We start from the raw sequence: 24,730 nt of genomic DNA on the forward strand, positions 1-24,730 counted from the left end.
TCACGTAACAGTAACGCCCAGCCCATTGCTGGTCAAACTCTATAACGATTACCTCACATGCCACAATTGTAGCAATACAATGAGTGGAATCAATATAGCAACACAAGTCTAACAAGACTGTAAAACCAACAAAAATAAACATTTGACTTCATGCTGTTACTCACCTGTTCTGGGGAAAGAAGCTAGCTCAAACTGTAGCTGCTTCTGCACTCGAAGGTCTTTCCACTTTGGACACGCGAGGCCAATCTTAATCCTCATTTTGTCTTTTTCCTTATCTGACAACTTCTTGACCAAAGACCATTGTTTTTTTTTGTAATAATGGGCCCTGATAGTCTTCAGGTGAAAGCGGCAGTGGCCTTTTTTAGGGAAGGAGTGGCTAAGCCCTGAGTGGCAGCTACTCACATGGATGTACATGCAACTACAGCCGGCCCCGCAACAGTATAGGGAACAACAGAGAGAGATGGTGTGTGACTATTTTTTAGTTCTGTCTATCCTACATGATGAAATTTTGCTTATTTCTCCATTAATGTCTGCCTACTTTCTATTTCAGAGTGACTTCTGTTACTGCTTTGTTTGTGTCTTTTTGTTCTTTTAACTTTTTAATGATGATTTTACTTGATACTGTTTTAGTTCATCACTTCTTCAACGTCTTTCATTTTGATGTAATTCCTATTTGTAGGAATTTGTGCTAATTTTATCTCCTAGCTCCTGTTTTTTGACCTTTAATGGGGTCAACAGTAAGAACTCTGTTGAGGGGAGAAAAGGAGCTTCAGACCACCGTGCTGATTTCAGACACCCTTAAAGTCATACATCATTATGTGATTAGGCTTCTTTTCTCTGTCCTCTATTAATTTTTTTCTCCCTGTTCTTCCATTTTCTTCCTTTTTTTTTACTTATGCAGCAGTAACTATGTTTACATGCGCAAAATTTCACAATCGGATTAAAATGTATTCTGATTAAATAATCGGATTATACCATGTATATGGGCACACAATCAATTAATCTGATCATAAAGTGCGTGCATATGCACCTGGCTTTATTCTGAATGGAACCACTCTGACATGTGCAGTTATCAAATTCTCCTAAAGAAAAACATGGAAGAAGAAGTACTTCTGTCTTTGCTAAACTACAACAATAATAAACAAAGCAGTATTATACGAGTTTGTTTTCTGAGCGCTCAGGCTAAACTTGCACGATGTTCTAATTGCGGTTGAAATGTTAATGAGTAAGCAACCATTTTGAGCTCTTATTTTTTTGAACAGAAAGGTTGGGTCAGGAGCCCTGGCTGTTTTTCTTCCCGATGTATTTATGGCACTCACCAACGCGGAAATACGTCATGTTTACGCCGGGCACATACACGCACTCGGGTCAGTTTTCCACATCATGAATAACTTGAACCTGACAAGTAGTTATTTGCATGTTGATTGGATTATCAATTGGATTATCAATTGGCATAAACCACCCCTCTTGATTTTGCTTGGGACTAAATGTGGATCAATCCCAGGTTTCTGTCTGTGTGACTTTATTTGCAGGAGCTAGAACAATTTTGATTTTCATGACAAGAAGTCTAACTTTGAAGTCTGGCCCTGCTACTTAGACATGAAAAGTTAGGATTGTGGTAACTTTAGATCCCCTATGCGGTATGGGCGAACTCAACAAACTTCAGGCAAATCAATCAAAACATCTAGGAGGATTTTGATTTAGCTGGAAACAGCCAAAACAAGATCAATATTGCAAATTTAATCCAAGATGGCTAACTTCCTGTTTTTAGTAATGTAGTGTATGGGTGCCTACACTACATTAAGTTCTGTCTCAGTCTCATTAAGTTTTGTAAGTGTGCAAAACTTCATACCGCTACAAAAAACATTGAAGTAAATGTTTTGAATATTGCAAGAAGGTGCCGTGGAGTTATTTTAGTAGTGACTTTTGCAAAACCAATAATATGCTTACATTTCAGGCACTGATTTGTGTACAAAATGATGAGTTTTTATGTTTAGGCCTCCAAAAAGTCAATTTATGTGATGGAAAAATTCAAATTAGAACAAGCCACCACTGCACTTTCGCTGTTCAGGCCTAATTATAATAATATAATGTTTTTCTTAATATAATGGACACTTTATCTGAAATAAAGGTTGATAATAAATCAGAAATCAACCTAGGACTTTATCCGTCCATATTTGAATTAGAACCTGTTTAACAAAACCCAATTTGTTTTCTTTGCTAACCCAGCTGCTTTTAGAGTGTGAAATATACAACACAATCTTTTGACAAATGGAAGGACTCTGTGCATTAACAATGTTTAAATGCTCACTATAAGGACTCACACACACTCAGTAAACATGATAAGCACACAAGGACTTATGGCTTTTAAAGACTGAGTTCATTTAATCTCATCGCTTTACATATTCATGATTAAACTTTAATAGACAAATATAAATGTAGATAATGAAGGCCTTCCATCAGTACCAATACTGAGCAATCTTAGCATACAATAATGTCCTTTTCAAAATACTAGATATCATCAAGTTACATGACAGAAAATGCTGTTTATATACATAGAGGCAGGATTATACACATTTGCAGGTGGACGTATGGCGAACACCCACAGTCAACAACATTACCTTAAATGAGCACAGAACCATTAACTTTTAACATTGTCAGCTTTACTTCTTTTTGCCCTCAGCTTGAGGATTATACTGCGGCACCCAAATGAAAGCTCTGTATGGTAGATTGATTATGGTCACAGATTATACCAACACATAGAACACTAAGAAGGCTTTACAGTCTGTAAGGTTTACACTAGAGCTGAAAAGACAGAATGTAACCATCCCACATCCACACCTATACATTTGTGTTCTGGTCTTTCGTTTGACGATAAGTCCCAATTCAAGGCAAAAAAGACAAATATTTTTGTATCCTTTGTTACATACACCTCATGGTCCTCTTTTTTCGCTCTGCAAAAATTCATCTTCTTTCGGTCCTTTCTTCTTGACATCTTCATTTGTTTTTTCCTCCCTCTTTAAGTGAGAGAGTGAAGAAGTCTAAGCAACAGCTCCAGTTTCAGGGAGTCAGCGAGTAGCAGTCAGTGAGAGGTCTTCCCTTTGCTGGCCTTTTGTACCAAAGGTCCTTTAGAAAGCCTTTGCACTGACAATGTGTCACATGAACTTCACACTCTCAGTTGTACATTTGAAATAATTTCCGCCTTTCCTGTTCGCTTTTACAAATTTCATTCAGGTTCCACTGTCACCAGAGATTTGGCCTTCCTATTAAGAGTCTCAAAATGACACCTCCTGCTTTTGGGATCAGCTTGTGGATTCATGACCTCTTTTTTTCCTCCTCCTGGCGGTTCTACAAGACAAGCTGAGCCAGAATCAGAGCCAAAGCTGGGCTAGGAAGCAGAGCCAAGATGTTGGCACACAGACAGGTATAACGATCCTCTCCCAGGGCCAGGCCACCGTTCCTTCCACTAATCTGTGTAGATAGGAAGACACAGAGAGGAGGAGAGATGTGAAAAGGTTAGACATGACTCAGACATGTGTTCTCTTTAATTCCTGTTTTGGCAATTGATAAGGGAAAGGAGAAGATAGGATGGAGTAGAAAAAAGAAACAAGTGATTCAGACTGAGAAGTTATATCTATTCATGGTTGATCATATCTCACATGGACATAATTTGTTTAATTAACTAAATTATTTTTTAACATGAAATTCAATGCTTTACAAACATTTTTACTCTCACATAGATTTCTACTATTTTTGCTTTTTGGCAACATTTAAACATTTAAGATCATAAAACAGATGTTATTGTCAGTCTAAATGAACCTGAATAAAAGCAAAATGCTGTTTTCAAATGTTGATTCTATTCATTAAGGGGAAATAGCTTTCTAAACTAACATGGCCCAAAGTGAAAATATATTTGCCCCACATATAAAATTGAGATTAAATGGTGATTACCCAGATCTTTTGGTTCAACATCACATGCCACACCCAGGCCAGTTTACTTCTTGTAAAATCAAGAAATAAATTCAACAGAAAATGCCTGACGACATAGAGTATAAGATTAAAAAAGAAATACTTCATGATCTCATATAAAGAAATTCTACAACAAATAAACAAATCAATTAACATTTATCATTCTGGGAAAGGCAAGATAAAGGTTTCTAAGGCTTAGGAACAGCAGGGAAGCACAGTGAGAGCAATTATCTACCAATGGAGAAAACATGGAACAGTGACCTTCCCCTCAGTGCCTAGTCTACCAAAACAGCTACCTCGAAGAACAGAGAAACGTTGTTTGTTCTCCCAGGGGTGCGAGAGCAAATTTAGTTATTGCAGCTTGCTTTTGACAGAGGTTTTTTTTCCTTGTAGGGTGTCAGGCAACTATTATATACAAATGTTGCAATAGGTGGGAACTAGAAGACTTTCTAAGAATTTTGCATGTGTATTCTCATGACGTATAGAATATTCTGGCTAAAAAATCTTTGTTCCTTTGTATGCTACCTTGCGTTAAGAAGACTAATTTATCTGTGCTTGCTGGGTATGTATTGGCCATAAGGCCATACAAGAACATAGAACAAGATGTAAAACACTGCAGGATTCATTTGCCTCAGTTAAGGTGGAGGAGTTCAAGTCTTAACAATGAGAGGCAAACAAAGAAAAGAAAAATAAGAAAAATTAACACCTTTTGGTCATCATTGCTGACCAAAAGAACACAAGGGGCTTTCTAACATTTGCTTAAAGATTCTGCTTGATCCACAAAAATATTCAGTTTACTGCCAACAAAAAAGTGGACTTTTTGGAACGTATATTTACAATTACATCTAGCTTTAAACTAACACCACATTTTAGAAAATGACCATACTAGGCGGCAGTGTGATGGTCAAGGGTTGCTTTGCTGTTTCTGGAGCTGGACAAGTCATTAGCCATGTTTCCATCCAATTGTCATGAGGATTTTAAGTGAACTTTCAAAATGTTGCAGGGGAAAAAAAGAAAGAACAAAAGAAAATGTGAGTTATGCCTGTTTCCATTTACTGGCTTGGAACAAAGTAACCAGGCTATGCAAAGCGTAAATTTGTCAGAAGTTGTCGTCACGCATGGCTGTTAACCAAGAAACTACAGGTTGCAAACTAGCATGAGCCACACTTCTGAGAAAAAGGAAGAAAAGTTTTCAGGAATGTTACATGCAGTCCAGAGAAGAAGAGAAAGAAATGCCATTTGATATGTGTTATGGGAATATCCAGGAAGATGCCGCTGGTGGAAACAGCTGATCATGTGAGGTAAATGTTCGCTATGTGAGAAATTTTTTGGCAAATGTGTGTTACAGGAGCTGGAGCGGGGGTAAGGAGAGGTGTGGCTTGTCATAAATCAAGCCCTACCTGGTGATAAAATGTCACTTATTGCTCCTTTAAGGAATTTGGATGGCTGTCAAATTCCAGTTTTAAATCATATTTAAGTGCTGTGGCAATACCTTGAACAGGATGTTGACAGCTGAAAATCATCCAATGTGGATGACTAAAAATTATTCAGCAAATAAGGGCCAAATCTCATCCACAGTGGCGTAGAAGACTCATTTCCTGTTATCAAAAAAAAGCTTGATTGCAGTTGTAGCCGCCAAGGATGGGACGGCCAGTTATTATATTTACGGGTAAGTCACTTTTTCATAAAAATTAAATGTTGGTTTGGACAGCTTTGTTCCCTGATGAATGAAAAGAAAACTTCACTCTTTGTCAGATAAAAAGCAATTCATTGAAAATCTGAAACATTTGGGTGTGACAAATAAAAATCAAAAACAGAAGAAGAGGGCAAAAAACTTTTACACAGCACTGAATATCTCAAGCCTCTGCAGCTTAGCATGATCCTTTCGTTTTTAAACAAATTGGCAACAAAGGAAAGCGCCTTGTGTGCATTTTGATTTTCCAGTTCTTTTAGCTTGTGCCAGGAAGTCTCCAAACAGTGTTTAAAGCTTTCATCACTGACTTTATTTACAAGCAAAACACGCTGCGATGCCAAACTTACATTACAGGAGCCAGCAACAGCTCAAGAATTTTCTTTTCAATATTTCATAAGGTTTACTTTACAGGATGTAGTGACTGGGAAAAAAAAAAAAAAACACTCAACACCATTTTATTTGACGCAGAGCAATCAAAGCACTTTCCGCTTATGTGCATGAGAATATTGTTGTTGTTTTTTGTTCTGGGTAGAAACTAGGAAGGTATTTTATAACATTGTTAACGTTAATGCAGAGAAAACTCAGAATGAGTTGAGATATTAAATTCTTCGGCCTCTGGAGTTTCTCTGTAATATCCACACAGCAGTGGGCTCCATTACGTGCTTTTCCATGAAGCTGTTAGCATTTTGAATATGTTTTCCTCCCATTTTCAGGGATTCTTGTAATATCAAACATTACCATGTGTCTTCAAGTTAAAGAAGTCCTGGTCAATTTGTTGAGGCACCATTTTCAGTCCAACAGAGCGTTACAGCAACACATCATAAGGAATGTGAAACATTTACTCCTTCTCCTCCTCCTCCTCCTCTGCAACCCTTGCAAAGATTACACTGGTCCATTTCTCGGTACACAGAAAGGAAAGAAAGAGGAAAAGGCTTTTATCCAGATGTTATCAACCCTCGGATCCTCTTACAATACAACAAGATAACTCCTAAATGAGAGAATAAATAATGATCCAAAAAAAATCCAATAACTGAATTATCATAATAAATTCATTTTCAGTAAAGGAGGAAATGGAGGTATTCAAAAAAGATACTCTTGTGTCAGTATTTGGGCTTGTGCATATAGGTGTATGTTAGTGAATAAGATAATTTAATTCAGTTGAAACGGAAAGGCCATATGTCCATATAGTCATATACAGGTCTCTCTTGAACATTAGTCCTTGGATCTCAATGGGAATACCTCTATAAATAAAGGTAAAAATATATATATATATATAATTTATGTAAATTCATTTCAAAGAACTATACATCCCAAGCATTTATTTTACATAGTTTTGATGATTATGGCTTACAGTTAATGACTTCATAAAATTAATTTTCTCGGAAAATTAACATTATCAGATTTGAGCAGTTGCACATAAAAAATTATAATTCAAAAAATATCTGCCTATTGAAAAGGATGCTGTACAGTAAATGCTCTCTTTAGTTGGTCAGGAATCCTTTTACATGACTGCATTGTGATCTGGAGGGGATCATTCATTGGCACTGCTGATGTGTTAAGAAAGTTGCTTTAATAGTGGCCTTCAGCTGATCTGTGTGTTTGGCTCTGATGTCTGTAATCTTTCTCTTGACAGTACTCCATAGAATCTGTGTTGGGTTTGGGTCTGGCCCGTTTGACAGCTAATCAAGCACAGGGATACCATGGTCATTAAACCAGGAATTGGTACTTTTTGCATTGTTAATAAACGTCAAGACCTGCTGGAAATTATTATCTCCATTAAGGTTGTCAGGAGATGGAAACATGAAGTTCTCTAAAAGTTTGGATGTTGGACTTTATAAAACACAGTGATCAACACCTTTTGATGTCTTGGATCCTTAAATCATTACGGCACGTATAAACGTCCCTCCAGCAACTCGGATCCGGTACCTCTCTGTGTTTCCTCCGGATTGTGAGAAATTGATTTCCAAATGAAATGCAAAATTTACTTTCATCTGAAAGGACTTTTGAACTGGGCAACAGTCTGTCATGGACTGGTATAGGAATGCCCTAACATAAGGAGCTGGACAGCTATAGCCCATGTCCTGGTTATACCTGGTCATAGGGCGACAGTGGCACAGGAGCTAGGGGTCTGTCCTGTAATCGGTGGGCTGCTGGTTCAAACGCCCACACTGGCTGTCTTAGTTGTTGTGTCCTTGGGCAAGACATTTCACCCGCTTTGCGTGCTGGTGGTCAGAGGGCCCTGTGGCATCAATTGTATGGAAGACCCGCTTCTGCCAGTCTGCTCCAGGGCTGTCCTGGACATTTACATTTTCCATCTGTGCGTAAATGGTAAATTAACCATTTACATCTGTGTATGCTGACTTCTAAAGCTTTTGCTCCAGCTACAGTCATCTCAACTGGTGAATCTCCACCAAAATCTTGACAAAGATCCTCTCTTACATATGGTTATCCCTATTGTTTGTGCATGTGTTTACACCACACCTTGTCCTCCCACTTAACTTTGCATTATTTCTTGGATACAGTGCACTCTGAACAGCCAGATTCTTTAGCAATGACCACTTTTAGCTTACCCCTCCGTGGATGGTGTCGATGGCTGTCTCCCAGACAACTTTCAAGTCAACAGTCTTCCCTGTGATTATAAAGGTGATGACCAGAACATCCTCAAAAGTAAAATTCTAAATTTCTATGGAACCTTAATTTTTTGGTTTTCAATACCCTCTTCTGTCATTCCACTTCTGTGTTATCGAACTGCATCGATCACAGACGATGCACACAGTGGTGTCTTCAGCATTTTCAGGTTTTTCACTGCCACTGTAGGAAATCTCGCAGTGGCCTCTGGGTCTTCTTCTGTGTGCTCACAAATGCTGGAGAAAACTAGGAAGGGTGGAGAGCTGCTTCATCCCTTCAGTGAGTTTTTTTTAACACTTTCCCCTGGTGTCTGGTTCTTAGCCGCTAGCATTGACACCTGTTCCTGGGTATATTCTAGCGATTCCCTTACGGCCTGGAGTTCCTTGTGCAGAATTTTTTTTTTTTACCAGGGTTGGTCTCGCAACAAGGCTGGTAAGCTTTTGGTCATTGCAGTTTATTGTCCCCCCTGGGAAAAAATTATTTTGCAGCTAGGCCTTCTTGTACAAGCTTACATATGTACATCACAACATAGATTTGCAACATCATAAATACAAACTGGTAAGAATGAATAAAGATTCTATTAAAATAAATCTAAAAAAGGAAAATCAAAAAATTACTCAAGCTTGGAGACCTGATTGGTGTAGGTACAAATGACTTCTCCCGTCTGTTGTTTTTTATCCTAGGAAGCCCAAACCTTTGCCCAGAGGGAAGAAGCTGGAACTCCACATTGAGAGGGTGGTCAGGAAACAGTAAAATCAACTTGGCTTTCTGAGTGATACGACAAATACAAATTTCATTCAGAAAAGATTGGGCAACACCGATTGTGTTATTTGCTGCCTAAACTATTTTGTTTAGACTACATTCACTTTGATGTTGGACTGGCCACCAGTTTTTTCTGGTTTTCCCATTATGACTCTAGTAGATTGTCAATGATTTCCTTGTCCAGGTTGTTGTTGATGAGGGAAAAAAAACACAGTGGTTAATATTTTAAGTTGCATTCGATATTTGGCTGGTTTTATTGACTTGTTTTTACCTTAACTGGAGAGCTAAGATTTTTACCTTACACACCACTCAGGTGAAAACTCAGCACATTGCACTCCTGTGAGAATCCATTCTCTTCACTACTGAAAATTTTTTATTTTTCTGTGATGTTCTAACTTATTGAAATGGACTTGTATTCATCTCTAGAGATATGCACATGAAAATAAGTAAAAATGTTTATTTAACACTCCTTCATCCACCTTATTAATATTTCATATATAAATGACTTAAAGCCAAACCCTATTATAAAGGGTTACCAAAGAGGAATGTATGCAGGGACAGCACTGGGTAACTTGACAATGCACCAAACACATCCTCAACTAAAAGCCAATTAATTAGCAGGGGCAGTGATGTGTGGCAGCAGCCTGTTGACATGAGTCCAGATCTCTGTCTGCAGCCAATATTCACACATCCATTCAGAGGCTCGGGAGAAGGGTAACACACACACACACACACCCACACACACACACACACACACACACACACTAACAGATTAACGGGTGACTGAACACGAGCAGGAGATGCATGCAAACACTGTGACAACACAAAGCCAGCTTCATTCGTTCATATTTCAACTACCACAGAAAGATAGGGGGTTTAAAACATTCACAAGTGCATGAAAAAAACTGCTCAGGTTGTATATGATTTTTCATTGAACCAGCTCCTCCTGTTGAGATCAATTTTTATTGTCAATCAGTTCATTTTCAAGTTTACAGTAAACAGGGCTCCATCTCCCAAGGCAAGTTATTGGGTAATTGAGTTATGTAGCATCTGTCCACGCTCTGTTCAATTCGGCTGAGCTGTAAATAAACAGAGGTTACATGGGAAAACAGACAGCTGCAGCTTCTCACTGATTCTGAGAGCATAAATTATGTAAAAAAAAATGTATTCAAAGCCATTAGGTTTCTGAGATTTTATCTGATTTATGAAGAAATTACAGATCATAGTTTCTTAAATATTATATAAATACAACAAGATTTTTTTTTCTTTGGGGGTACCCAACTTTCCTTAAACTCCATTGAGTTTCAATGTAAAACATCTATTCAATTTAGTTTATTCAGTTCAGTTTATTTACACCATCAATTTATCATAACACCAGCTTGTGGCACTTTACAAGACAAACAATAAATACCCCATTATATATAAAATGGCCTAAATTCTATTCAAATTAGGCCGATTAATTCCCATGCAACACAATATTGTAGTCAGCTTCAGGTATTAGAATTCATTCTTAGTTATATCCAAAGGTGGAAATTAGTGCCTGCTATTGGCCAGACCAAATGTATGTTTATGAAGTAGCAGGTATATTTGATCAACTCAGCAGACAAAGTTTCAGATTTACCGTTTAAACAAGGGAACAGAGTTCAACTTCTTATTTAGCTGACTGTTCCTGCAAACTCCTCTTTGTGCAAAGACGGCCAGCAGAGACAATCTTTTGGTGCCATTTTGGAAATAAATGATAAAGCTTAGCATGTTCTGCAAATAAATGTTGTCATCATTATTAATATTGCATAACAATAGTGATGAAATGTGGACATTTTGCTTTCATATCCTTGTACTGGACTCTCCTTAGACTGTTAGGTACATAACAAACACATGTGGTAATATTTACTTATAGTACCAAATTACTTTTAACTGGAAGGAAACTGTACAAAAGCATTTAATCAAGTATATTAATCTCATTCGATATATTTCTATGGATTTTTGAGCTTTTATTCATTAACCAAAGGATTATATAAACCTTTTGCATAAAACAAGGCATTGATATTTGTAAAATTAGGAATTCCGTAAAGTAAAATAAATTGACAAGAATCTAATGTCCACATGTATATTATGGTACATTGGGCCAATTCTGTTTTCTATGTGCTTCCAATAGGTAAAACTATCAGACAGCATGGGATACATTTCCACTGTTATGCTGATGATACTGAGCTCTGTTTATCCATCCTGAAGAATCCAATGTATTAAATAGATTACAGGCAGGATATTCTGCTCGGGATATGTCATATAAATCTCATATTAAACAAATTTCTAGGATTTCCTTCTTTCATCTCTGGAATATTACTAAAATTAGAAATATCCTGTCCAGGAGTAATGCTTAAAACTAGTTTATACATTTGGTACTTTGAGACGGGACTATTGTAATTCTTTATTGTCAGGAAGTCCAAAATATGCCGGCAAAAGCCCCTATCCCTCACTCTGCTACGTTCTACAACTCTGCTAATATCCAATTTCCATTATTTGATGTTATTTCAACTTTTAGCTTTATGTTCTCTCTTTGTTTGTTTTTTTCATAGTCGCTATATCTGACCTGGCGTTCTGTTTTGCCATGACACCGTCGTGGAGGGGATCATTGGCTGCACTACTGCTGTCACCAACTTCATTTTCTCTTTCTCTACATAATTCAATTCAATTCCACTTTATTTATAAAGCGCCAATTCATGATACATGTCATCTCAAGTCACTTTACAAAGTTAAATTCAATCAAATTATACAGATTGGTCAAAAAGTTTCCTATCTGAGGAAACCCAAGAGATTGCACCAAGTCTTGACAAGCAGCATTCACTCCTCATGAAAGAGCGTAGAGCCACAGGGACAGTCGTCTGCATTGTCGATGGCTTTGCAGCAATCCCTCACACTGAGCAAGCATGAGGCGACTGTGGAGAAGAAAACTCCCCTTTAACAGGGAGGAAAATCTCCAGCAGAACCAAAGAGCCACATACTTTTTCATCCTTTAGACTTGAGAACTGGCTCAGAGCTTATCTGCTTAACTGTGTTTCTTTCCTTGACGAAGCTACTAAAGGAACTCCTACTGCCATTACATTTTTACTTTGCTCTCACATAGAAAGTGCTATGAGATCAGTGCTTCCATGCTCTTTTTCTGTGTATGATCTGTCTTCTCATCGTGGCAGATGGCCATTCACACTGAGCCTTGTTTGGTTAGAGGTGTCTTCTCATTAAAGGGGAGTTTTCCTCTTCGCTGTTGCTACATGAAGCTCGGTTTGAGGGATTGCTGCAAAGTCAATAACACAATGTAAGCAAGTTGCTCCATGCTCATCCAGCGAGAGTAAAGGCTGCTAGTCAACTACTTGATACAATCTGTTGTGTTTCCTTGGATCGAGAATTTTTTGACTAATTTGTCATTATGATTCAGTTGAAATAACTTTGCAAAATGCCCTGAGATGATGTGTTGTGAATTGGTGCTATATAAAGAAATGGAATTAAAAACTGAATTATGTTCTTACATTTCCTTTACTGTATGTTTCTTTTTATTCTTAAGAGTAGGAGATGACAAATTTCTCAGTGAGCAAACTTTTTTTTTTTGTTACCAACAGAAGATTTACACAAAAAGTATGTTAGGATATTACCTTGAAAGATTTTTGAGTTTGTGGCAGTTTTTTGCAAGCTACTGTGGCTTGTGTAAAAAAGTAAAAATTTCCATCCCTGATCATAATACAATAGTCACTTTGGGAGATTATTTATGAACTAACAGTATTGGTTTACAGCTAACAGTAATCTTTCTAAGGAAGATTTATACAGTCCAACTATAACAATGTTGGAGTCTGTTGGTAGGCTGGTTACAGATCAGGAGTTGAAGGGTTTCACTTAAGATGCATTTATAGTTATAAACAAAAGAAAAAAAAATAGTCTGCATCAGTGTTTGAAGTTTTTCTCTTGCAAAAAAAAGAAAAAGACATAGCACAGAAATTGTGCGAGTCTCTTACACGTGAAAAATATGGAAAAAAAAAAGACAACGGAACAAGAAATTGAGCTTTACTCTAAAGTCTACAGCTAGAATTGTAACTTTTTTGCTTTTTGTATATAGATCATTAAATTATGACATATAAAAACCTTAAAGTGAACTCTGTCCAGCAGGAAAAAGAGGCTTAGTCATGCATGGTGGAAATCAATTGAAGCTCATTTGGAAGCACCCTTAAAATACTCAAAGGACCGAGCTTCAGCCCACATGTTTACTTTCTAAATGCAAAAGCCAACAACAACTGACACTGACATTTGAATAATTATGCAACTACATTGGCTGAAGATATTGTAAAGCATATAAAGGAGCCAAATGACTGACATGCACAGCCCCAGGCTGCAAATTAGCATGTACTCTGTAAAAAAATGATAAAGTCTATCCATCCATCAAACATCTGGCACGTTCTTTTACCCATATCATTTGTTGTCATGTGTACGCATACAGATGCCTTGTGTTATTACATTGTGCTTGCTGGTCGGTGTGAGATTTACAGCTTTGGACAGGCTTTCTTTTGCCAAGAGGACTCATACCATAACAACACTCCCCCAATTTATCTGCCATGGAAGTTTGACAAGTTTTAATTGCCAAGGCATAGTTGTCTGAGAATGTGGGGCCGCCCAAAATGTCCCTACTAGCTCCCTCTCTAATTATAAACTTCCTGCTTGAGTAATCACACGTCTTATTGTTTCCTAATTACCATTTTTACAATAAATTAAACACCATGCTGTTGTGAGACAGGCACTGAGCAGTGCATCAATACTGACACACACACACACACACACACAACCCTTTGCAGTAAGCGCCATCCATTCTCACTCTTCCACCTTGTCTCCAGTACATTTTCCCCAAACATGCATGCTGTTATTGTTATCGGAGGTGCTTGTTCATTAATTCTCATCTTTGCAAGGTTTTTAAGGTTTTAATTTGCTGTCGCACCAACAAAGAGGGTTTGTGTATAAAGTGAAACAATGAATGCCTCAGGTGAAGTGTGACCATTTAATGACTACGATGTGATATGTCTTAATGGGAGTCAGTCATTCAACAAACAAATTTGCATTCATCAACACTTCACACTGCTTGGATTTGGATCTGTAACAGTCACTGAAAAAACAACAGACATGAACAATAATAACAGCAGCAGAATGCTTTACAAAGCACCGTTTTATTGCACGATGTCTAATTCTGCCAAATTGGGTAAGAGGGACCCCTGCAAAGGTGAGCTGCGTCGTTAGTCAAACACTTGACGCCTGCACTACACATCTAAAATACAGCTGTGAAACACGACAATATTTCATTGTAAGAACGAAGCAAGACTGTCAGCCAACTCCTCATTGGCCTAAAAGTGCAGGTTGAAATATTTTTTTTCCCCGCGCAACAGGAACAGAGTGAGCAAGAAAGGGAGGCTGCTACAGACAATGAGCTGTTGTCATTTTCACATCTGTTTGGTGTGTGTGTGTGTGTGTGTGTGGGGGGGGGGGGGGGGGATGACGTTCAATTGTATTAAAACAAACATTTAGTTATTTGTGCAATAGTGCAATACGGTTTCGATTTTTCCTTTTCAGAGAACCCATTTTTAGTCGGTTTGATGTCTTCAAAGTAGACAGAATTAAGCTGAGAGCAAACCCTAAGCCACTATTTTAGAACCTATGAACCAGATTAAACCCTGTATCTGGCTTTTCTTTTTTACACTTTATATTCTTTGGCAGAAAATATAATATATTTTATTCAAATGTCATACATCATTTGACCAAACAATCTCATTATAATGTGGCAATTACATATGCCAATTGCTTTGATAGGATCACCATTGCAATGTAAACAGTGCTTCTTTTTGAAACAAAACACTGTATAACAGATTCATTGCAAAACCATACCATACAATACCATACCATACCATACCATACCATACCATACCATACCATACCATACCATACCATACCATACAATACCATACCATACCATACCATACCAAACCAAACCAAACCATAACCATAACCATACCATACCAAACCAAACCAAACCAAACCAAACCAATTTACTTATAAAGCACTTAAGAAAACATAAAATCTGCCCAAAGTGTTGTGAAGCCAAACATGAAAGACACACATAGAATATAAGAATACAGAAAATCTATGAACATTAATAAGAGAGGAGCAACAAACAGCTAAAACTGAAGGAACAAAAGATGGTATAAATTATTGATCAAAGTCATTTTCTAATATTGCTTCCAAGGCTTGAGAGTAAAATTTAGTTTTTAATTGAGACTAAAATTTATCAAGTGAAGTTGCCTGCCTTGATGTGGAATAGCAAAGCTTTCCATGGTTTTGGAACAGTTGCTGCACAGATCTATTCATCTCTGAGTTTGAATCAATTATTTGTAAAATGTATTGACATCTGCTGTGCTTACACGCATAAATAAGATCAGAGACAGATCAAAGGTGCCAAAAGTGTTAAGATATTTAAAAATAGACAGAAAATAGCAGAAAAAATATAGAAGTTAACTTGAGGTGAAGAAATACAAAAATGACCATTGTGTGGTGGCCCCTGAGGGGTGGCCTGGTCCTGGTGGTTGGGGGGATGGGGGGGGGGGGGTCGGTAGAATTGCCTCTGTAACCTCACTTAGCGTCTCTTTGTGTCACATTGCTCCTCTGTTGCATCTGTGCAACGGGATATCATGTAAATCTGTCGCTCGGCCGGACACATTTGCATTCAAGGTGAACACACCTTAAAACATTTATTATTGAGAGCATTTTCTGTAAATAATATAAAGATTCCCCTGCAGTAGATTCTTTTTGTACATTTCTCCACTTTTTATGCATTATTCAATTTGTTTCCTTTTATTTATTTATTCCCAACAAAATTATGTTACTAAAGCCGTACCTTTAACATGCCGGGCTGCTGAGACACATTAATTTCCCCCTATGGAGATGATAACGTTTATCTTATCTACATATTAATAATTGTAGGAATTGCTGAAGAAGTTTATATGCTCATTTCCTCCACTGTTTAGGTGGTGGATCAGCCAAACAGCTCTCTCTGTTTCCACCATGTTCCTTACCTAAGACACTTTTAGACTTGCTAAAAGTCCTCCTCACTACTCCTGACTTTTTTATTTTTTATTTTATTTTTTTACTTTAGGAGCTCTCTTAAGGACTAGGATGCTATGTGAATAACGTATTGAGAAAAATTCAAAGAAAAATATTAGAATAGTGAGATTCTGAGATTTTTCCTAAAATGACGTCAAGAGCTTCTTTTAATCTTGACATTGTTTGTGAATTCCGGCACTGGATGATTCAAAAGGAAATGGGAGACAGGCTCAATGTGGTCAAACACAGCAATACGGGGTATTGAAATAGATGGCTCCTAAGTGATGGGGGAAATGAGCGTCTCTGATTTTGTAACCAAATTAAAATGAAGGAAAATATATTACTCACTTCACGACAGCCTTCAGGGGCAGGTTTACGACCAGTACCATTAGAACAGAAAAAAAGCCTGCAGGGCTTATGAAAGTTAGAAGTAATTAAATCAGAATAGATTCTGATCTCACAACTTTTGCGGACTTCTGTTTAACTTGTGTTAAAATTTTATTCTTTAGTTAAAAATATAGAAAATATCAAGAGGTTGACAGTGATGAACTGTGAACTCTGGTCAAAATAGGCCAGTTGCTTTTTCCTTATAGCCATCTCCTGATTTAGGAAGATCATCAGACGTCTGCCTTACTTAAATGGCATGTTCTTTAGTCTTTCCTATTTTGAAGAGGGACTAACAGAAGTGAACCTTAGTTTTTGTAAAAATCTGAATATATGTACTCAAAATAAAAGTTGGGATTTATCTAAAATTACCTGAATCTACCTGAATGATGGTTACATATGTTTTAAGGCTTTTTGAAGAGGCCTGTATCTCTGAAAAAAAATTCTTGCAGAGGAGTGATGCACCTGTGTAGACACACCTAACAACAAAAAAAACTTTTTGCATTAAAACTTTAAAAATGTTTTATAGCTTAATTAAAGAAAATTCTACCTTATATGAGATTCCTTCACATCATTAAACAAATTTTGACATGATACAAACAGAGAAAAAGCAAAAGGAGGTTGTGATTTTAATTACTATGGGGAAAAGGTTCTCCATTTCAACATGGCCTTATGTCAAGTAATAGCCCCTAAACCCAATAAGTAGTAGGGCCACCATCAAGTTTTTTGGTTACTAACAATGATTCTTTAACATTGATTATGCAGTAAGGTTGGACATTCTTCTTCAATCCTCACTGGTAGAGAGCAGAACATTTGGACTCATAAATTATAGCAAGTCCATGTCCTGAATCAGCAAAGCATCCCAAGACCATCACACCATGATGTTTGACATGTATGACGTTCTGCTTCTAAAATGCTGTCTTACCTTTACACCAGATGCAACGGAACGGTGGTCTGATGGATCCTGAGGATTTGGGAAGGGGGAATGCATTTTATTTATTTTTTGCCCTTAATAAATTTAATGATCATTTGAAATTGGCTTCTTGTCTTTGGTCAGCCTAGCTTTGGATTTGAAACATTTAGGTTCCAGTACTGAAAAAAAAAATCTGTATATGGGGGAAATTCTTTTTCATGGCACTTTAAATTGCAGCAACCAATACAAAAATACTTACTGGTGGGAAAGAGGAGGGGTTAGGGTTAGGGTTTTCTGAGATGCCGTCTATCCACATGTTCCCCGCTTTCGATGTTACTGAGGGCTCAGAGACAGTCACATTTTTGATCGGTGTGTCGTCCATCCCATAACCATAAGCCTGGATAGCATTTCCTGCAGGGACAGAGAATAAAGTAATTTGTTTTTGACTACCATCCCAGCAAGAAGCCCGCTAGCAAACGGACAGTTCTAAGTCATCTTCTTGGTCCCCTGCCCAGTCGTTTGCATCCCAGGGAAGGAGGCTGGGTAGAGGAACAGATTGAAAAATAAGAAGTAGAAAAAAATAAGGACAGCAAGTTCAAGATTGTTATTATCTGGCTTGACAGGTGTGTGCCAAACCAATGTACTTTATGTTCGTGTTGGCTGGCCCTCTTTGGCATCCCGCAGGCTTCGGCATCTGTACTTACTCATTTATAAATGTTTACTTGGTCAGCTTCCTCGCTACTTACAAAAAATATATTTCCCAGAAATGTGCTTGTTCCTATCATCTTCGTGCCACCAACCTATTTTTATTGTCAGTTTCAAAGGTCCGATATGAGCTGGGAAAGAGGGGTTCTCAGTTTGCTGCTCCTTCTCCATGGAACCTTCTATAAAATGACTTAAAGCTGAGGGAGCTGGTTTCCTTTGAATCTTTTAAAAGACTTTTAAATGACAGGGATGCTGTCACATTATAATGCAGTTTTAACTGATTCTTTTTAAATATATTGTAAAATCTGTTGCTTCTGACATTTGATACTTTCACTAATTGTTTCTTTTGTATGTGTGGATGAATGTTGTAACTGACATTTAACCCTGCTGCCTGTCTTGGCCAGGATGCTCTTGTAAAAGAGATTTTTTTTAATGTCAGTGAGACTTTTCCTGGTTAAATAAAGGTTAGATAAATAAATAAAAATAATGACATCAGAAAAACGCTTTTGAAATGGACAGTCATTTAAGATTTCAGTGGCAAACAGAACACAAGTACAGGCTGTGGTTAATAATGTAAGATATTATTTCCACAGCCTTGTGTGTTTGACATGTTCTTTTAACAAGTAATTATCCTCCTATCAGATAATCCTGTGGAGGGAAAATTGACACGTTTATCGAACACAAACAAATATGGCTCGCGGTCATGGCTCATTACAAAATAGCTTTTATGTAATAGCTACTCTGAAAATTGTAACAAGCCACGAAAAAAGAGGATTCCCACACTTAAAATGATGAACAGTTTTTGTTTTGTCCTAGCACACATGTGGAAACCGAATTTACAGAAAGGGGCACATCAGTCAGATTCAGTCAGAGACCAGTACAATTATACAAACAGTTGAGTATATAAGCTGGAAGATACACTGAACAGACGTGTTTGTGATTGTGTATGAGTCTGTGTAGGTCTGCAAAAATGCGATAAATCCATGTACTATCAGCCACTCCAGCTACATATAGTAACGTGGGTCTGAGTACCTTTTCATTGTTCATCCATTTAAAATACAAAGCCCATTTCCTTTTGCTCAGCCAAAAGGAAGGCAATGCATGAAATTGCTCGGCAGCCATCTTCTTTATAAGGTCATCATGCAGAGATGAATTTGAATAGATTTATGTGACTGATCAAATTCAACACATCTCTAAATAAAGGACAGATGGCATTTGTTTCACCTCCATACAAAGAACTGATGAGATAGCTTGGTAATTCATAGAAATAATCCAGTGGCCAAACAGGCACAAAACACCTGACCCACTATCTATTAGGCTTGTTTATTAGGTTCCCCCCAGCTACTAATTATTACAGTGCATGGTAGAATTATCCATTGTGACACTACAGTCATATATGCCAAAATATATTATTGGAACAAGTTTTATAAAATTAGATCTGAAAGGTTTAGCAGGCATTTTTCCTTCAGCCCTTTTTACTACCCATTGACTTTTTTTTAATTGATGTCCACAGATTTTACCTGTCCAATTTGGCTTAGTTTGACCTATTTTGCAAAGAATAATGGGCACAAATTTCAGTCTGCACATGTAACTGCAGCAAAAGATGGTTCTACAATGTAAAAAACCTCAGGAGCTAAATGCATGTGATTTCCACACTTTTGAGAGTTCATATTTTTCAAATAATCTCTCCAAAGGTCCTTTTGAATGACTTGAATTGGCTAGATGGAGGCACATCACCCTCCACATCCTTCCTTAAACCTAAACTGTGAAGCGCAGGTTCCAATGAGCTGTGAAATTTGCTCTGATTGAGGTTGAATTATTTAATGATTATGGAAAAGAGTTTCTTTATCCATTGCAGTGTTCAGTCTACAGATATTGAAATGAAGAGATAAGATATTGTAGAACAAGAAAAATAGGAATTAAAGACGGGAATCAGTATTTGGTCTCTTTTTTTAACTCTGGCTTTTTATAATGATTTAAAATTTAGTTTGATTTTAATAACTAGTGGGTGTGAAAAAAAAACAGAAACCTGCATATGGAAACATCTTTTGTTGAAAAGCAAAATCTTTTGTACCTTTTGTAATCCAGTCATGTTTTAACCACTCCACCATTGTCAAATACTGCTTTTTGTCCATGGGCCATGAAATGAAACAACAAAATGCAGTTACCTTGAGCTGCTGTGTTTGGTTCTGTTTGATTTTTCGAGAAAATACAAAAATATACATTTTCATTTAACCAACACTTCTTTAAATTAAGACATAAAGAAGTTAGGTGAGATGGATGTTAACAAGACCATCGGCGTGAAATCTTCAGACTCTGGACGATTAATTGATCTGTTCAGGGTCACATGAGGAGCAACTGGAGCCGATCCCAGCTGTCATCAGGCCAGAAGCAGGATTCACTCAAGATAACTGCCGGTTTATTACTCCTCTAATCGATTAAGAGGCACCAATTAACACATGTTGTTGGACTTAAAGTAATTGGAGAAAATGCTTGTGCAGTGAAAACATGCAACTCAACATAGGTCATCATATAAAGCCAAAATATTTTCCAAAGAGATAGGTAGAGTTAGTTTACTTGAGTAGGCTGCTGGTTAAGGAATCAATGAAATGGGCGCTCTAATGTTCTGGGTGCTACACAGACAGAGTGTAAAAGGACTCTTAGTTTACAGTCAGAATTAAATTGCCTAAAACCAAACTTAGGGTCATTTAAAATCTGTATCTATAGGGGTATAAGGAGCTCTTGTGACATGAAACAAGCAGTTGGCATGACTTTGTCCAACTAAAGGAGCATCAAAATACGCTACACCACCTGTGAAAAACTGTTTGAGTTTTGGAATATTTTTTAGGTTTTGAAAGAGGGACAAAGTGGCAGTCAAGGATGTTTTGCAAACAGTCTAATACCCTTGTCACAATGTTGCAAAACAGTTTTTTATTTCAATGTCGCAGGAAGACATTAGGATGCCATAGGAAAATAATGCTCCAGCTCTGCCTGACCAGTCCTGTTGCACTGTAGCACACAAGTTAAATATTGTAACCGCATAAACAACACAGCTCTCACATGCCACAGGTAGTTTACTAGACGTGAGAGCTACAGAACTGACACAGCTGCCAATAAAAAACACACATCGAATGAGCCAATAACAACATCACCAAATCACATGCTATACTCTGCAGACACTTCACTCACCTCAGTACACTGGATGTTCGAAACATAAAGTGACATGGATGGCCCAACTTGCTTCATGATTAATTTGGCTGCTAATTATTTGACCAACTGGGGCCACTCATTGATCACCCACGTTTCGTTCTCACATAGTCAATTCTTACACCGTTTCTTTAAAACACAATTTATGATTGCTTGAAACTAGGGCTGGACGATATAGAAAAAAAAGCATATTGATAAAATATAAATCATATTGATTGATAACAATAATTATCAACAAATTCAAAACATATTTTAAGTGCAGCCCTGGCCATTTTATGCTGTTGCTTAGCAACCTATATTTACATACAGAACACACAAACACTCAATTCAAACTTAACCCTTTATTCAACCAACGTTTTACCAAAACTGCAAGTATTTAAAAAAAATTAAAAAGAACATGTGATCTCTGAAGTCTTTGAAGGGGCGGAGCTTGGGGTCGGAGTGTTCCTGGTTCTGCGTTGCAGATTGTTTAGGAGAATGCAATATTACCCTACATGATAGGCTGGAATGCAAAAGGAAGGAAAATGTGCTCTATTGAACTTTTTATTTAACTTTGTTTTTCTATCATCGACATTAGTCTATCAATCGATATACAGTATATTGTTATTGAATTATCATTCCAGCCCTACTTGAAACCTTTTGTAAATATAACAAATCTACAATATGAATGTTATTTTGCATATAGACTTCTTTGACATTTTAACATGTAATTCATAGCAGCAGTGAAGGGCTAGTGAACTTGTATAATTCTATACTGGAAGGGGATTCATAAAAACTAAATATTGTGATCTATAACAACTTTACTTGTGAAAACACAGCTACTTTTGGTGTTGAGACCATCTTAGATGGGGTACTTCTACAAACCTGCAAAACCAACAACAGGATCCTCAATTGTAATACATTAACATTTGATTCTCGAGAACATTGGTTCAATTATTTAAGAGTTGTTTCCTTCCATTAAAGTTTATATTCTATAAATTCTTTTGAGGGCTGATAGAACCCAGGGAAGTAATTAGATTTTTTTTCCCTGGCATGGTCAGGGATAAAAAGGCGGTGATCATTAGATAACTATAATAATGCCTCTGGTCTGAGTGGTGGTTTAATGAGATTTAAGGATGTTAAATTAACAGCATGGCAGAATTTACCTGCAGAGAACTCGCACTGAATATCCAAGTGTGTGTCTTTTTGAAGGAAATAGAAAGAGACAGTTGAAAAGGCTCTTTAAAAAAATAACAACTGTATCAAAGCAGCCCTCATTTCAAGAAAATTAAGACACTTTAGAGCCAAACAAGATAAGAGCATCAAGTGTACGATGTGACCTTTAGAGTGTGCAACCTGTTTTGTAGATAAAGAAAGGTTAAACGAGTCTAATGTAGTAGGAAGAATGGGAATGACAAGATATGAAAAATAAAGTCACCATGCATAGGCAACCTGTCATATTTGCACCAGTCATGCATAACATAATGACAGCATCTGAAAGTTGAAGCAAATAATGCTGATTTCTTTCTATGATGGCACCTGTTAGTAGGTGGGCTATATTAGGCACCAAGTAAACATGTGATTAAAGTTGGAAGAAGAGGAAATGGGCAAGCATAAGTATTTTAGACAGTTTGACAAGGGCCAAATTGTAAGGGCTGGGTAACTGGGTCAGAGCATCTTAAAAACTGTAGCTGTTATAGGGTGTTCCCACCCTGCTGTGGTCAGTATCTATCAAGAGTGGTCCCAGGAAGGAACAGTGTGAAATCATGGACAGGGTCATGGGCAGCCAAACCTCGTTGATGCACAGGGCAGGGAAGCCTGACCCATATAGGCCGGTCCAACAGCTGAACTACAGTAGCTCAAACTGGTGAAGAAGTTGAAAAAAAAAGTCAGAATACACTGTGAATTTGAATTGTCTATGGAGTGGCAATTAAGCTGCCCATGCTGATCAGCGTGACTAAGCCAAACTGTAAACTGCCTTTAAATGTAAATGTGTGCATGGATGTCTATCCTGTTTGTCTCAAACTACCTGCCCAGGGTGTGCCTGGTCCGTTGTCCAATGATCATTGAACACGGGTGCTAGTAGGTCAGACTGCCATGCCACTGAGGCCCCCCTCAATAATTCAGAATCTTTATGTGTAAAAAGAGCATGTGTAACATTAAAGTGATATTATTATGGGACCATACCAGCAATATTTGAGCAACAGTTACATAAATGTTGTATGTGCAATACGGTGTATATGGCTTCTCAAAGTTGTAACTCTCCTGCAATGGTATTTTACATGTTTGAAGTAAATCCAGTTGGACTTCGGTGGAGATCAAATTTATTATGCTACAGAATTAGATGGTTAGGGAGGCAAGGCTAAAGAGACATTTACTGAAAGCCACACACTTTTGTGTGCAGTTGAAACGCAAGGGGGGTGGGCAGTGTGGTCAAGTTAAAGGACACTTAGGACTTTGAATATGAAAGCGAAATGGATGTTACCTAAAATCTGTCTGTGTCCCTGTTACCAGTTCCTGTGGGGCCGTAATTAGTGTGACACACACGATTCTAACATGTTTTTGTCATGTAGGGAGCTGCATTTGTGCTGTATGGTGTTCGCCACTAACTGAACTCCTCTTGCTGTTTTAAAGGTTTGTTTCACATATTTTGTCATGAAATAAAAATTGGTGCTGCATTGCTTAAATGCTCATTTTATTATTATTATTATTATTATTATTATTATTATTATTATTATTATTATTATTATTATTATTTACTGTTTAAATGTGTGCTTTTTTGCACATTTATACTGTTTTTGACCATTTCATAGTTGTACATAATACCAGTACAACTCAATACTTTAAATGTATATTACTTTGGTTGTTTGTAATATATATATAAAAAAACTATTATATTAACCCGGTTGAGACGAGCAGCCACAGTGAGAGCTACATTTGTGCATTATGGTGTGTCCACTAACTGAATGCATCTTGCTGTTTTAAAGGGCATTAAATGATCAGTGCCACATCTTGCGTCTCGTCTCTGTGTTCTGGCAACCGCCATTACAAAGACAGGCAGCTCAAAACATCCAGAGCCACAGTCATTGAGCTGTTTTGTAGAGCATTTTTCCTCTTGAGTTGATCAGAAATCAAAATAACATCTTCCTTATGGTCAGCAATTGGCCTGTTATGAGTAAAAGAAATTGGTGAACTCAAAAACAACACAAGAACTGGCATGTAGCTTGTTTACTTTTTGATAAAATAAAATTAAAAAAAAATCCAACCACCAGATGGTTGCAAATAAATTGAAACTACTGGTTTTAAAAGGGGTAGAGGGAATAAGAGGAGAGAAAGCATCTTGTATTACACATAAATGGTTTATG

General features: G+C 37.3%; 1 protein-coding gene across 2 annotated transcripts in view; it reads right to left on the reverse strand.

The window, feature by feature from the left end:
- Window positions 1-2,358: 2,358 nt before the first annotated feature.
- LOC105926805 (GDNF family receptor alpha-2) overlaps window positions 2,359-24,730 on the reverse strand; it is a 93,620-nt gene continuing 71,248 nt past the window's right edge. Inside the window, exons 7-9 of one of the 2 annotated variants that reach the window (XM_036144440.1) lie at window positions 17,734-17,885; window positions 17,487-17,525; window positions 2,359-3,471 (exon numbers count right to left, since the gene is read on the reverse strand). In XM_036144440.1, coding sequence (XP_036000333.1) covers window positions 3,349-3,471; window positions 17,487-17,525; window positions 17,734-17,885 — 314 coding nt within the window. In that variant the 3' untranslated portion in view covers window positions 2,359-3,348. The remainder of the gene's footprint in view (window positions 3,472-17,486; window positions 17,526-17,733; window positions 17,886-24,730) is intronic. The other variant, XM_036144441.1, reaches the window with a different exon arrangement.

This window comes from Fundulus heteroclitus, chromosome 12 (genome assembly GCF_011125445.2).
Source record: "Fundulus heteroclitus isolate FHET01 chromosome 12, MU-UCD_Fhet_4.1, whole genome shotgun sequence".
In the NCBI taxonomy this organism is placed as follows: domain Eukaryota; kingdom Metazoa; phylum Chordata; class Actinopteri; order Cyprinodontiformes; family Fundulidae; genus Fundulus; species Fundulus heteroclitus.